Below are 14,147 nucleotides of genomic sequence, written 5' to 3'. Positions count from 1 at the left end.
CGTTGCCGCCTCTCGTTGCTCTCGGAGAAGCAGGTTCCGGGCCGGGCTCCCGACGCCGCGCGCCCCTCCCGGTCTCTCTCCTTTTTGTCTCCGGAGCCTGGACCCCGGTCAGAGGTCGAAAGGCCGCATCCAGCGCACGAGGTGATGGAGCGCTGCAGGTCGTGAGTTCCTTTCCGCCGTTTAGACGCCAGGAAATGGCACATAACCTGGATTTCCAGCTGCTTTTGGAAACTTGGAGGCTTTGGGACACGGCTTCCCCGCTTCATTCCATGGCCACCCCGGCTCCTTGGACACCAATTGGCACGAACACCTGCTGAGGACACTCTGGCCCCACGGGCGTGAGCCTGCGCCGCCTGGGCGCCCGTTCGTCACACAAGCAGGTTCTGAGCACCAGGGCGCCCGGCACCGGCCTCGGCCCAGCCCTGTCTCCCAGCACTGCCCCCTTCCTCTTCCAGATGCAGAGAGGAGGCTCCCGAAGTCACGGGTTGGTTACCCGGCTGGCAAGTGGCAGAGCCAGATCCAACCCCGGTTCTGTCTGAGGCTCTGGCCACCAGGCCCATCAGCACCTCCCCGACGTGCAGTCACCATGAAGTGAGACGACCTGCAAAGCGGCCCTGACATAGGAAGACGGCAGTTCTGTTTCTGTTGGCCGCTGTTTCCGACGGCAGCCTGTTGGGATTTGCTCTACAACAGGGGGATTGCCGCATTCACTGGCATTTCCGTGCAGGCGTGAGACCCAACGTTGTGCGATTCTGTGTCGCCTGCAGTTAATATTTTCCTAAAATGACGAACACGTGCCCTTTATACAGAAACCTAACCTAGAAACGCGGAGGGCTGGTGAGCTCAGCTCCTCAGTGATGCCTCTTACCGCGCGTCTGATTCTGATTCGTGTGAGAAACTACTGCTGAGCAGAACTATGAAGGACAAAGTAGAAACTGCAACCACCACAAGGTATGATCCGAGACTGAACCTGCAGCAGGAACGAAATCACGTCTCCGCTTTGGTCAGATGGAGCAGTCGCTGTGCCCGACAGCGGCGAGGGAACCTTCGTTTTCCCCACAAGCGGAACAAGGAGGGCAAATGTCGTGCTTTTAAAAAATGCCATGTTAAAAAAAAACAACCATAGTGTATCAAGGGAGAGATGTGAATAGAACTGATTGAAGTTGACCTATGGTGTCTGGAGCTGGGATATTTATGTGGACGTGTATAACGTAAATGGACGGAATGAGACTGAAGAAACAGGACACCTGAGAGCAGCACGTGACTGGTTTGGCTCTTGCTCTCAAGGACATAACTGGGCAGCTGGCAAAACCCAAGCAGGGCCTCTGGGAGATGAGAGTTCTTTGTGGTGCGCTCTCAACCTCCTTATAAGTATGAAATTATTTCAAAGTCAGTAAAAGTAACCACCTTTGTTCAAAAACTTTTATTTACTATAAAGACAAAACACCAAAATAGGTACAAATACTATAAAATTGGTTCAATGGGGTAAAAATTTTAATTAAAATATCTGGATATATTTAAAATAACAAAGGATACATTTTAAGCCAAATTTTCTTAACCCAGAGATTTTTTTTTGTAACATTTGCTTTACACAGTAAGGTGCTAATAGAAGTTAGCCCTTAAGCCCTGGAAGTCTTAGGAATCATAGTCACACAGCAAATATAATTTCATGTGAAAGTGAACTTTGGTAGAAGAAAAATCTATAGGACACCTGAGGTAGTAGAAACTGGAATAAACAGCAGTAGACGTTATTTACAACTTGAGTACCAAATAACATTAAGAACAAAAATAATTACACAATACAATTTTCAGTCCAGCTTTGATCCAAAGAAAATAAGATTATATCACATTTGCATTGAAAACAAAAACGAAACAAAACACCACAATTACCAGCAAGCTGAGGGACCTGCACACACACTCAAACAATGGGCTTCGACATGCCACGCTGTCTGAGCTTGCGCTCTGGCGGGCATGGTGATCTGCAGAGTAATACTGATGCGCTGCGGTTCCTCATGTACACAGTTCACGCTGCTGTCAGACCGGATTCGTCTGACCGGTGATCTTCCAGTAATAAAATGGCAAGAGTGCATCCTTTAAAGCCTGCACGTGGGACTCGAGACAATCTCATTAGACTGCGAAAATGCCAAGTAGTCAACACAGAGGAAATAAAAAAGAAAGTCAAGTACAACACATTTAGAGCTACCAAACTTCACATTTCGGTACTATTTTTAACTCTTCAAATATGCCAATCTTCCAAAACAAAGGAATGTAAAATTTCACTAAGAAACACATTCACATTTTTAAAAACTGCCTTTTAAAAATTATATGCAATATATCCCTGTAAACTTACCTGGTAAGTTATTTGTGACTTCCAATTTGTGATGTACATTTAAAATGTAATCTGTGTAGCTTATTTAGTTTATCCTGAGTCTTTGAGAATAACCAATTCTAGTTCACCCTGCCATGATTCAACTGGCTTCTGAAGAGTTAAAACTTAATCAGTACTTGATTTAGAGACTCACAAAAAAAAAGGATAAAGAGCTGCCATTTTCCTTCAGGATCCGAATTCAACTGAGACGAAAACCATTAGATAATTGTGCAGGATCCAGTGAATTAGTTTGTAATTGAAATTCAATTCACTTTTCTACGAGGACATTTTCCAAGTTCAAAGCAAACGTCTAGTTTAAAAACACTATTACTCATTGGTGGTTGAGGAATGAAGTTAATTTTCCTTTCATTCTCCACCAGGGCCGCCTGTGAAGAGAAGGAAAACAGCAGCTCCGTGCTCACCAGCAGTGGCGATTTCCACACGAGTGAGACTTAGTTGGTGAAGCTTCCTACAAATGAAACCAATTACAGAAACTCAGATTCCAAGGTAATCTTGATCTTGGCTGTGCTGCCTCACAGAGAACAGTTGCTTTTCTCTGAATTCACGTTTAACCTGCACCAGAAGAGCAGTGACGGACTCGATGAAGGTAGTAGTAAAACCCAATTTTAAAAAAACAAACGAAATTCTGTATTAAAAAACTCTTGCCACAGCAAGATATTCAACAAACTAGTTCACGCTTAGTTCTATTTTTTTTTTTTCTGGATTGAAAAGATCACCTTTCCCTGAATATTAAACAAAAAATGAAGGTGAAATGAAAACATAGAACCATAATTTCCAAAAACGAAATGAATGGGCCAACAGTAAAATGCACAATGAGCCACAATTGCCCAGGCTTTTAAAAAATATAGGTCAACTGTGGGTCATAAAGAAGTTATCAACTTTAAAAAATATATTTCTTTACTGCTACTTAGAGCATAGTCTGACCTAAAAAGAGGCAGATACTGATTTATATTGCCAGTGACAAAAAACTGCATGAAAGCAGACCCCTGCTTGTGATTGCGATACGAAATGGAAGAGTAGTTGAGACAGTAAAACAGATCCTGAGCCCCTCAGCTGCTAATATTGCTGAAAAAGTGCTCTGAGAGAAATAATCATAAAACTATGCTTCTGTTACTTAGTCATGCAAACTCCTTGCTGTCCTGTTGCCGAGGGCCAGTCCCTGAAAGGCACGGTTTGCAGTTCGGCACAGGTGTGGGCTCTGCAGACTCAGCTTAGGTACAGACATGATTTGTCAATCACATACTTAGGTAAGGGCTCCCCATGGGCTTGTTCATAGCTGTTCAGCGGCAGGAAGGCCAGCGGATTATCACCGTGGTCCCCACTGACGTGTTTCTCTTACTGAGCATCCGTCTATGTGCATCTGCACAGCTGGCTACCACGTGGTGCGGAAGACCGGGTGCTTCAGCAGCTCCCTTGATGGAGGTCTGTCCTGAGGTTGAAGTTCTAAGCAGCGAAGAGCCACGTCGCGTAACCCGGGAGACAAGTGTGACGGGATCGATGGGGCGGTCGTCGCACTCGCGATCTGTGGGAGAAACACCAGGCTGAAGCGTTCCATGCGGGACTCCTGACCCAGAAGTGCCGGGCATGGAGTTCGTGGCCTCTGCACATGCGCCCTCCACATGGAGGGGCAAACCAGGGGGAACACTCTGCTAACGGTGTGAGGCAGAAACTCGCCATTGGACGGAAGGATCTTTCTAAGAATCCTTCAAACTTTAGGGCATTAGCACTTGATCAACTGCATCCTGTCAGGTGGATCTGCTCCATCCCTTACTGTCTCAGATGCAGGCCAAGTGCCTCCAAATGATCAGAGGGGAAATGCTCACTCGATGAACTCGCTCTCCTAGACACTGTCTCCGCGGCTCCTTGCACAGCGTCTACTGTTTCAGCACAGAGAGCGAGAAAGGCTCAGCCCTGCCAGTCAGGCGGCCGAGGAAGACAGGAGGCACAGGATGACAGGCAGAGGCCACGCGCAGGAGTGGAGTGTGTGTGTGTGGGTGTGAGTCAGTGTGTGTGCTGGGCGCTTTACTCAGGCCTAGGGCTCATTCTACGTGTCCTCATCACCGTCCTGTGAAGTAGGTGCTGTATCACACCCACCTTATAAACAAACAACCACAACAAAACGGGAGACAGAACAAGGAATTTCCTGGTCAGTGGCTACCACAGGATGGAGCAGGGCTGATAGGCCTGTGCGACTCCCAAGCCCAATCTTTTACCAGCACGTGGTCGACTCAAAGCTAACAATCTGAACCACTGCACTGATCTCTGGTGGAAAAGAACAGAATGGACTTGAGTTGTCAGAAAGGTAGAACAGACAGGATTTGGAAACTGACTTTTTAATTTTTAAAATTGATTTTAGAGAGAGAGGAAGGGGGAGGAGGGGAAGAGAGAGAGAAAGGAACATCAATTTGTTGTTCCACTTATTGATGCATTCATTGGTTGCTTTTTGTGCCGATTGGGGATTGAACCTTGGAGTACTGGGACAACTGAGCTACCCAGCCAGGGCAAAGGTGTGTTTTTAAAATGTAGAAAATAGTAAACTGGAATCTAGAAAACGTGTGGGTTGTATACAATATGTGAAGAGCTTCAAGTTTTTAAATTTGAAAGTCTGACAGGGATATCTATGTGCCTATTCCAGCCGGGAGCAATGGTTCAGTGTTTGCTAATTCATTGTCTGCAATAACTTCACAGAACGTCACTGCCTGGAGGAGTGAGGCCTGGCTGTCCATGCCGCCAACCCTGACCTGCCACGGGCGGTTCTGCAGGTGTGCACACAGTTATTTCAGGAAAGGTGTGCCTTCATGTCAGACTGACAGTTAAGGAGAACCCATGAATATCTGCTTGCTGCCTATTTTAGCAGAAGGAAATAGTTTTTATCTCATAATTACCTTAAATATCAAAGCGAGATGATTGGAGTGTTTCTCTGCGTTCCAAGGTGGTTTAGCACAAGCCATTTCGATGATGGCACAGCCGACACTCCACACATCACAGCTCCTCCCATACTGCTGTCCTCGGAGGACCTAAAAGAAAGCGGAGTTTTACTTAAAAAACAGAAAGCCACCCTGTAGTTAGGGAATCTAGTTTTTTACTTCAGAGCAAAACAAGGTACAAACAGCAACTCTGCAGACGAGCTGACGTCTCATTTATTCCATTAAAGAGCTTATTAACCTATGGGACACAACGATATTTTGGAGAATTGTGAGATTCAGAAGAGTCACAAGAAATCACAGAATTTCAGCGCTGCCCAGTGCACTTAGTAAGCTATGGGGCAAGAGGGCAGCGAGAATCACTGTGTGAGCGCCAGGAGACTGACCACGAAGTAGAGGCCAAGTTCAGAACAGCAACAGCAGCTCCTGCTCACACTTCCTCCTCTGCGGGAGGACATGCCTCTGCTCACCTCCCTCTGGAGCAGAGCGAACCATGTAAAAAGTCTCTAACAGGTATACTTTGTTTACTACAAAACAACTGCTATGAATTACCCAACAAGACTTCATTAGAAATAGCCTTTAAGCAACTCTATTAAAACCTATCTTTTAAAATTTTGTTAAGACAAAAACGGAAAGGCAGGGATTAAGGGTGTGAAATTAAGGATATCATTAAAGCCTCATGCTTAGGGTCATGGGCTTCTAACTGGAAAGCACAGATTGGATAACTGCAAACTAATTTGGTATATTTTCTCCTGCCACACACGAAGCTGCTTCTCACCTCAGGCGCCATAAATGCGATTGTCCCCAGCAATTGTCCCTGAAACTCTCCTGCGCCAGTTCCCTTTGATGCCAGCCTGGCTGCTGCTCCAAAGTCTGCGATTCGCAGTCTCTGACCTGTGCTGTCAATGAGGAGGTTAGCACCTGTCGAGGAAAACGGCAAGTGAGCATGTATGTTAAACACAAAAGGGCAGATGACACACTCTAAAATACTACCAATGACCCAGGACAAAGACGAGGGAGAGTGGACCACATGGCAGAGGCTCGGTCACTCCCCCTGTCGGCTCACTCGTTCCTGCTGAAGACACACAGGTCTCCGCAGGGTGAAACAAGCACAGCCTCAGCCTCAGCCTCAGCAGGACGGCTGACAAGGCATCAGGCACAAGGGGACAGGCAGAGGTTCAGCGAAACCAGGCAAGTGCTGAACCTTCAATAGAATGGTTCCCTGCCCTGGCTGGTGTGGCTCAGTGGATAGAGCATCGGCCTGCGGACCAAAGGGTCCTGGGTTTGATTCCGGTCAAGGGCATGGACCTCGGTTGCAGGTTCCTCCCCAGCCCAGGCCCTGGTCGGGGCACGTGCAGGAGGCAACCAATTGATGTGTCTCTCTCACATTGACATTTCTCTCTGTCTTTCCCTTTCCCTTCCACTCTCTCTAAAATCAATGGGAAAACATCCTCTGGTGAGGATTAAAAAAAAAAAAAGGAAGAAAGAAAAAAAAAAAAAGAATGACTCTCAACAAAAATCTTTCCTCAAAGTTCAAATTTTAGCATCATTTACATTTTCAGACAAAATTTTGTTGAAGCATACTGACCTGGACCAATTTAAACTACTGTAGTTTCATAATTACAGCTTTAATAAAAATTATTATTAAACTACTTAAATACATAATGTCAAAATCAAAGCTGCTGTTAATCAAACTGCAAAAGATTGGAAAGGATTTTTCTTGAAAGTTTATAATATTGCCATTATTCTAAATAAAACTGGGAACAGGAACTTTTGGGGAGGCAGCACATTCTAAGATCAAGAGAGGGACTGGAGAGCTGACTCTGTCCGTGGTTTCCCATCAGTGGCTCCAGAAAAGCCACAGCCTCTCTGAGGAAGTCAGGTCACGTGACTCTGAAGATTCCTTCACGTCTTTCACGTCTGGTGATTTGAGTGACTCAGGAGAAACAATCCTCTAGTTGATTTCACGTTAGAAACTATCAACAAAGGTCCAAGTTTTAAAATTACATTTGTTTTCTACTTATTGCTAGTGAATAACAATGAAAGAATCCCTACCTTTGACATCTCTGTGGATGATCTGGTTTTCATGGAGATAGGAGAGGCCACGGAGTAACTGCTCAGTGTAGTTAATGACCACTGATTCCTTGAAGGCTCCATATTTACTGAGCAAATGAGCCACAGATCCCCCTACAAGACAAACATAAACCGGTAATAATTATTGTAAACTTACAGCAGAATTAAAATTATTTGTTACCTTTTGGTTACATAAGGTTGCACTTTATGACCTCATGTTCACTTTTGAAATGTTCATTTATATTCTGCATCAGGAAGTGCAACTGATTTAAAAACTAATACGTTTAACTAATCTCAGAACCTATTAGGTATTTTCATGGAACCCTCATGAACTAGTTTTCTGAAAGGTCAAGATTTCAGAAAGCTTTCAAAGTTAACACTTTTGGGTGAAACTATTTCTGAAATGTACAATTCACTTCTCTGTCTTTTTGACCAAGATATACAAAATGTCTATTTTAAAAAAGTATGTTTTTATTGATTTCAGAGAAGAAGGGAGAGGGAGAGAGAGAAACATCAATGATGAGAGAGAATCATTGATTGGCTGCCTCCTACACACCCCCTACTGGGGATTGAGCCCGCAACCTGGGCATGTGCCCTTGACTGAACTCGAACCCAGGACCCTTCAGTCCACAGGCTGACGCTCTATCCACTGAGCCAAACTAGCTAGGGCCAAAATGTCTTTCTTAATGACCTGAGTAAACAGTGCTAACATGTTATTTAGCAGAAGGGAAAGAGAACAGTACGAAGCAGAAGACCCAGAGTTGGGCTTGATATCCTACTATTTATTAGCTCTAATCTGGGGCAAGCCACAACTCAGGGAGCCTCATTTAAAAGTATTTATAATCATCAACCAAATATAACAATCAACCCAGCTACAACCAGCATCAGAGACTATACTAAAGAACTGATGTGCAGAGGCGGAGATCAAGGCGCAGATCCTGGGCTCCCCTACTCCCCTGAGCACCCTGGAACTACACCGATCTACAGAGCAACCACTGCCAAGAATGACCTGAGGACTAGCTGAGTAGAATTCCTACACCCAAGGATATAAAAAAGACACAGTGAAACAAGTAGTAGGGGCAGAGCTGTGGTCTGATCAGGACCCACACCCAGCTTTATGCCACGAGGGAACTGCACCAGGAGGATGAGTTCTCCCTCACATTATGGGGAACAGAGCCAGTCAGCCTGAGGGTAGACCTCACCCATTGGCCTGCCCACAGCACTCATGGCCCAACTACACAGGAGGGTGCACTTAACCCACACACGGAACAGCCTGAAGCACCTGACTCGTGACCAAGGAAGATGACGACACTGGGCCCCACAAAACATCTTCTACGTGAGACCACTCTTATAAGACTGGGAAGTGCAGCTCGTCTACCTAACACTCATCAGTGGACGGATCATCCTGATGGAAAATCAACAGGAAACAGTGGCCTTACATGATACATTCGACTTCATGGACTTAATTGATATTTTAAAAGCATTTCACCCAAAAGCAGCAGAATATGCCTTCTTTTCAAGTGCACAGGACAGACCAGATATTAGGCCACAAAAGAAGTCTGAATACATTGAGAAGATTGGAATCATATCAAGCATCTTCTCCAACCATAGCAGTATGAAACTAGAAATCAACTACAGGAAGAAAACTGGGAAAAACACATACATGTGGAGACTAAACAACATGCTACTAAACAATCAAAGAGGAAATAAAAACAGTATCATGAGACAAAATAATCAAAAGAGTATGTTATTGGCATAAAAACAGATATATAAATCAATGGAACAAACTAGGAAGATCAGAAATTAACCCACACTTATATGGTCAATTAATCTATGACAAAGGAGGCAGGAATATACAATAGGGAAAAAAGCAGTCCCTTCAATAAATGGTGTTAGGGAAACTGGACCACTCTCTTCTGCCATATACAAATACATGAACTCAAAATGGCTTAAAGATCGAAATGTAAGACCTGAAACCATAAAACTTCTAGAAGAAAACATAGGCATAAACTCTTTGACATCAGTCTTAGCAATATTTCTTTGGATGTTTCCCTCAGGAAAGGGCAACAAAAGAAAAAAATAAACAAAATGGGACTACATCAAAGAAAGTTTTTGCACAGTAAAGGAAACCAACAAAATGAAAAGGCGACCCACTGAATGGGAGAAGATATTCACAAATGATACTTTTTATAAAGGGTTAAGATCCAAAGTATATAAAGAACTCATATAACTCAACACCAAAAAACTAAACAATAAATAAAAAGAAAACCAAACAATCCTATTAAAACATGGGCCGAGGACTTGAATAGACATTTCTTCAAAGAGGACATACAGATGGTGAACAGACATAAGACAAGATGCCCAACAATCACTAATCATCAGGGAAATGAAAATCAAAACCACAGTGAGATGCACCTATACACCTGTCAGAATGGTTACCAAGAAGACAACAAACAGTAAGTGCTGGTGAGGATGTGAGAAAAGGCAGCCCTGTGCACTGCTGGGAATGCAGACCGCTGCAGCCACTGTGGAAAAGTGTAGTTTCCTCAAAAATAAATAAATGAATAAATAAAATTACATATGGTCCAGCAATTCTCCTTTTATCTGAAGAAGAAAGTACTAATTTGAAAAGATATATGTACACCTATGTTCATTGTAGCACTATTAACAATACCTAAGATATGGAAGCAACCTAGGTGTCCAATGATAGACGAATGGCTAAAGATGGTGTATAGATAGATAATGAAATACTAGTCATAAAAAATGAAATTTTGCCATTTGTGACAACATGGATGCACTTAGAGTATTATGCTAAGTGAAATGCGTCCGAGAAAGACAAACACCATCTGATTTCACTTACATGTGGAATCTAAAGAACAAAGTAAATGAGCAAACAAAACAGAAATAGACTCACAGACAGAATAAGCTGATGGTTGTCAGAGACGAGGGCGGTGGGAGGATGTTTAGAAAAGGTGAAGGGAAATAAGAGGTCTAAACTTAGTTATAAAATAAGTCACAGGGATGTAGTGTATAGGATAGGAACAATCGTCAATATCTTAATTTTGTATGGTGACAGATGGTTACTAAACTTAGTGTGGTGATCACAATGAAAAGTATATAAATGCTGAATCACTATGCTGTACACCTGTATATATACTGTATGTCAAGTGTACTTCAATTAAAAAGAAGAGCTGATTTGTAAATAGATATATACTATCCAAACACAAAAGGTCTAAGAAGTTAAACCAAGCACTTATCTAGTTATTCCATCCTAAGTCTGTTTTACTGTGTACACTGCATAATACAAGAAAAACAGTCTTCATCCCTAGCTGGTTTGGCTCAGTGGATAGAGCATCGGCCAGTGGACTGAAGGGTCCTGGGTTTGATTCCAGTCAAGGGCACATGCCTGGGTTGCAGTAGGGGGCGTGCAGGAAGCAGCTGATCAATGGTTCGCTCTCATCATTGATGTTTCTATCTCTCTCTTCCTCTCTGAAATCAATAAAAATATATTTAAAAAAACTAAAAAAACATAGTCTTCACTTGCTGAAGTAGATGACAAGGTTCAACTTTATGCTTCAGTGCTAGTTTACCTATAATAAAATTTTCAAGTTACACGTTAATCAATTTTAGCTTCATACTGTCATGTTAAATCATCTCTTAGACCTGTCCAATTAATGAAGGCTACCTGGGAAAATATGGATCCTGTATCTACCAGGTTTCAAAAAATTATTCCTATAAAACAGTGTACACAATCATTTTAAAAGAAACACTGAAAAAGTTTAAAAGGTAGGGGTAATGAATGTTTTATTTAAGTGAAAGACAACACAAATATTTACAGCCTGTCATACTACATTAGAGGTGATTTGTGCAAACTATTTAATAAAAATAAGTGTTCGTTAAAACGTTTTTCCTAAATATCAAGCAGAAAGTTAAATCCGTGTACGATGTTTGTGACTTAGACCATGAACACACCTGCCATCCACTCGATGAAGAGGTTGTAATTGCTCTTCTCGCAGGTGGCCCCCAGCATCCTGATGATGTTCGGGTGGTTCAGGTGGCTCATCATCCTGATCTCCTCTCTCAGCGCCTCCACGACTTCCTCCTGCTCCGACGACGTGTTTCTGACATACGTCACCTGTGGCAGTAACACGTTCACAGTTTTCATTCTGCTCAGCTTCTGTTTAGTTCTCACTAACCATCTGATCTAAGTGGACAGATGCACATTAGCTTCTATATTAATAGCAAATGGCATTTATGCTCCTGGGTGCAGTGCAGACACTTTACAAAAAACTCTCTTAAATAAGAATCTAACTTTAGAAGCAATGAAATATAAGGAAAGTGACCCCCAAAAAGGAATATAACCCATCTTCCCAAACTGTCTGAAGACAGAGTGAAAGTGAGAAAAGCCCAATGATTTTAAGATGGAAGCTTTATGGTTTTCTCATCTCAATCAGCATGCTCACTACAGAAAGTGAACCCCGGAGCCAGGACGGCCTGCACCCGGGCCTCGCGGGGGAGGAGGAAGCTGCTCTGGGGGTGACAAGCACAGCAGCGGCCCAGCCGGCAGAGGCGCTGGAGTGCGTCTCCCACAATCCTGCTCCAACAGTAACAGAGCTCACGGGCTGTGCCAATGTCTACTCTGACCTTCAGGTCTCTGAACACTTAGAGAACTAAGCACAGGCACACAGGACACACCATTCTTCTTCGCTCATGCTCCATCGTGACAGCCTTCATCACGTCCACCCTCACTAGCTGCTTACCTGCTTCACAGCCATTAAGGTCCCGGTCCCCACGTCCTGAGCCTGGTAGCAGGAGGAGAAGGCCCCGAGGCCGATCTGCTGGCCCTTCAGCCAGTCCGCGTCCTCCCGGTACGGCAGCTTCGCTTTGGTGTGTCCTGGGAGGGTCTCGGGCGTCTGTGCAGCAAAGGAAAGCAGCTCTTTACTGTTAAGAGGAGGCTGTGCAGTGAGCCTGGCAAACACTACTCCTGTCGGTCTGGCTTCCCAAGCCCCCTCTGAACTGCTCCTGAGTGGACAGTGCTGGGCGCCATGAACAGTATCCACCAGCAACGCCTCTGAAACAGGCAGGACTTATCTGTTCCAACAGCGACACAAACACTAATTCTACAGGGAAGACCCACTTCTAGCGATGAACTCGCGCCTGAACCGGGTTAACCTCACGTGGTCGGAGGACCGCCCGGCCTCCCAGGAGCGCACTTACGTCCTGCTGGATGATGATGACGTCCTCTCCGTTCTCCACCTGCAGCTGAGGCACCACGGGGAGGGCGTCCTGAGAGGCGGACATCGCCATGGCGATCGCCAGAGCCTCCTCCTCCTCGGCCTCCATCTTCTCTTTGCACTTCTGATTGTGACTCACGTCGTCCTGGTAGGTGCCGTCGTGCTCGTCCTTCTCAGGGGAGAGGACGGCCACCTCTGACCTGAACGTCACCGTGGTGTCCGCGGAGGGCAGGGACGCCTCGAGCAGGTCCTCGATGCTGGAGCTGAGCTCGGTGCTGGCGTCCAGCCGGCTCTTGTCCTCCACGGGGGTGAACACCGTCTCCTCGCTGGGGATCACGGCGCTGCTGCTGCCGCTGCTGCTGAAGCTGTCGCCGCCCTCGGAGGCCCCGTGCAGGTCCAGGGTCATGCTGCCTGTCGCGGCGTCGGCCTGTCTCGCGGGGCTGCCGGGGGAGGGCCGCGAGGGCTTGGGCCTGTGTATCCGACTGCAGGGCAGGGGCCGGGACTGCGTGAAGATGGGGGAGAGCTTGTCAGTGTCTCTGTTTTCGGAACAGTTTCTCTGGAACTGCAGGGAGAACTTGCGCTGCGGCGGAGGCGACGCGGAGGGTATGTTGTAGGGAACGAATCCCTGAGGTCTGTGCTTGGAGGCGTCCCCGGGGCCTGCTGGTGCGGTCTGGGCCGACGAAGCCGGGGTGGACGAGGGCGGGAGCACTGGTTGGGAGTGAGGGGACAGGGGAGAGGAGCTCAGACACTGGCTGAGGGGCCTGCCCTTGGCTTGCACCGCTGGCTTTGGCTGCTCCGTCGTTGCTGAAGGAGGAGGCCCCAGGGCAGTGCTGGCCGGCCGACCAGAGATGTCCTCCGAGCTGGCGCTCAGCCTCGCAGGGCGCAGTCCTCTTCCAGTTTTCTCCGCACGGTCTGGGCCCTGCAGGGGGCTGTTCCCTGGGGCCTCTGGGTGGCTCTCAGGGGCCGACGCCTGCAGGAAGCTGTCACGCCGGCCGTCCCAGGCATCCTCGAGGCCCAGCTGGACTGCCTCGGCAATGTCCACCTCCTCCGCGATCGCCATCAGGCGGCGGCGCATCCGGGCGAAGTGGGTGGAGCTGGAAGCACTCAGCATCTCTAACAGCTTCACGAACACGGGGGGCACGGCGGTGACCATCCTCGCGGAACTCAGGTAGACCCTGCGCGCGAGCTTCCCGACCACCGCGTGGGCGTGGTCGATGGACTGCAGGGCGAAGGCGAGCAGGGACAGCAGCTTCTTATACCTGCAGAAAACACGTGTCAGCCACAGTTAATCACTGCAGAACACACGCAAGCGAAGAGATGGTAATAATAATGCGTGTGCATTCCGAAAAGATCATCGAGGTCTAGACGTTTTTAAGTCACTAGCCTAGACTTTGGTCGTTGTTAGTCAAACATTAGTAACCTACATGTTCCTCCGATTTCTGGGTCCCGTGAATCTAGACCGTGTCCTTGGGGCGGGGGGGGGGCGGTGGGGAGGCGCAGGACAGGCACCCCCGGGAGAGAGTACCT

The 14,147-nt window shown here is 46.3% G+C and overlaps 1 protein-coding gene across 1 annotated transcript in view; it reads right to left on the bottom strand.

The window, feature by feature from the left end:
- Positions 1-1,407: 1,407 nt before the first annotated feature.
- MAP3K1 (mitogen-activated protein kinase kinase kinase 1, E3 ubiquitin protein ligase) overlaps positions 1,408-14,147 on the bottom strand; it is a 31,401-nt gene continuing 18,661 nt past the window's right edge. Inside the window, exons 19-25 of the mRNA XM_014546038.1 lie at positions 12,604-13,890; positions 12,147-12,299; positions 11,359-11,521; positions 7,369-7,500; positions 6,092-6,234; positions 5,275-5,406; positions 1,408-3,911 (exon numbers count right to left, since the gene is read on the bottom strand). Of these exons, the coding sequence (XP_014401524.1) occupies positions 3,762-3,911; positions 5,275-5,406; positions 6,092-6,234; positions 7,369-7,500; positions 11,359-11,521; positions 12,147-12,299; positions 12,604-13,890 (2,160 nt within the window). The 3' untranslated portion in view covers positions 1,408-3,761. The remainder of the gene's footprint in view (positions 3,912-5,274; positions 5,407-6,091; positions 6,235-7,368; positions 7,501-11,358; positions 11,522-12,146; positions 12,300-12,603; positions 13,891-14,147) is intronic.

The sequence above is a fragment of the Myotis brandtii genome, unplaced genomic scaffold, assembly GCF_000412655.1.
Source record: "Myotis brandtii unplaced genomic scaffold, ASM41265v1 scaffold426, whole genome shotgun sequence".
NCBI lineage: Eukaryota > Metazoa > Chordata > Mammalia > Chiroptera > Vespertilionidae > Myotis > Myotis brandtii.
This window is presented reverse-complemented; position numbering and strand designations above follow the sequence as displayed.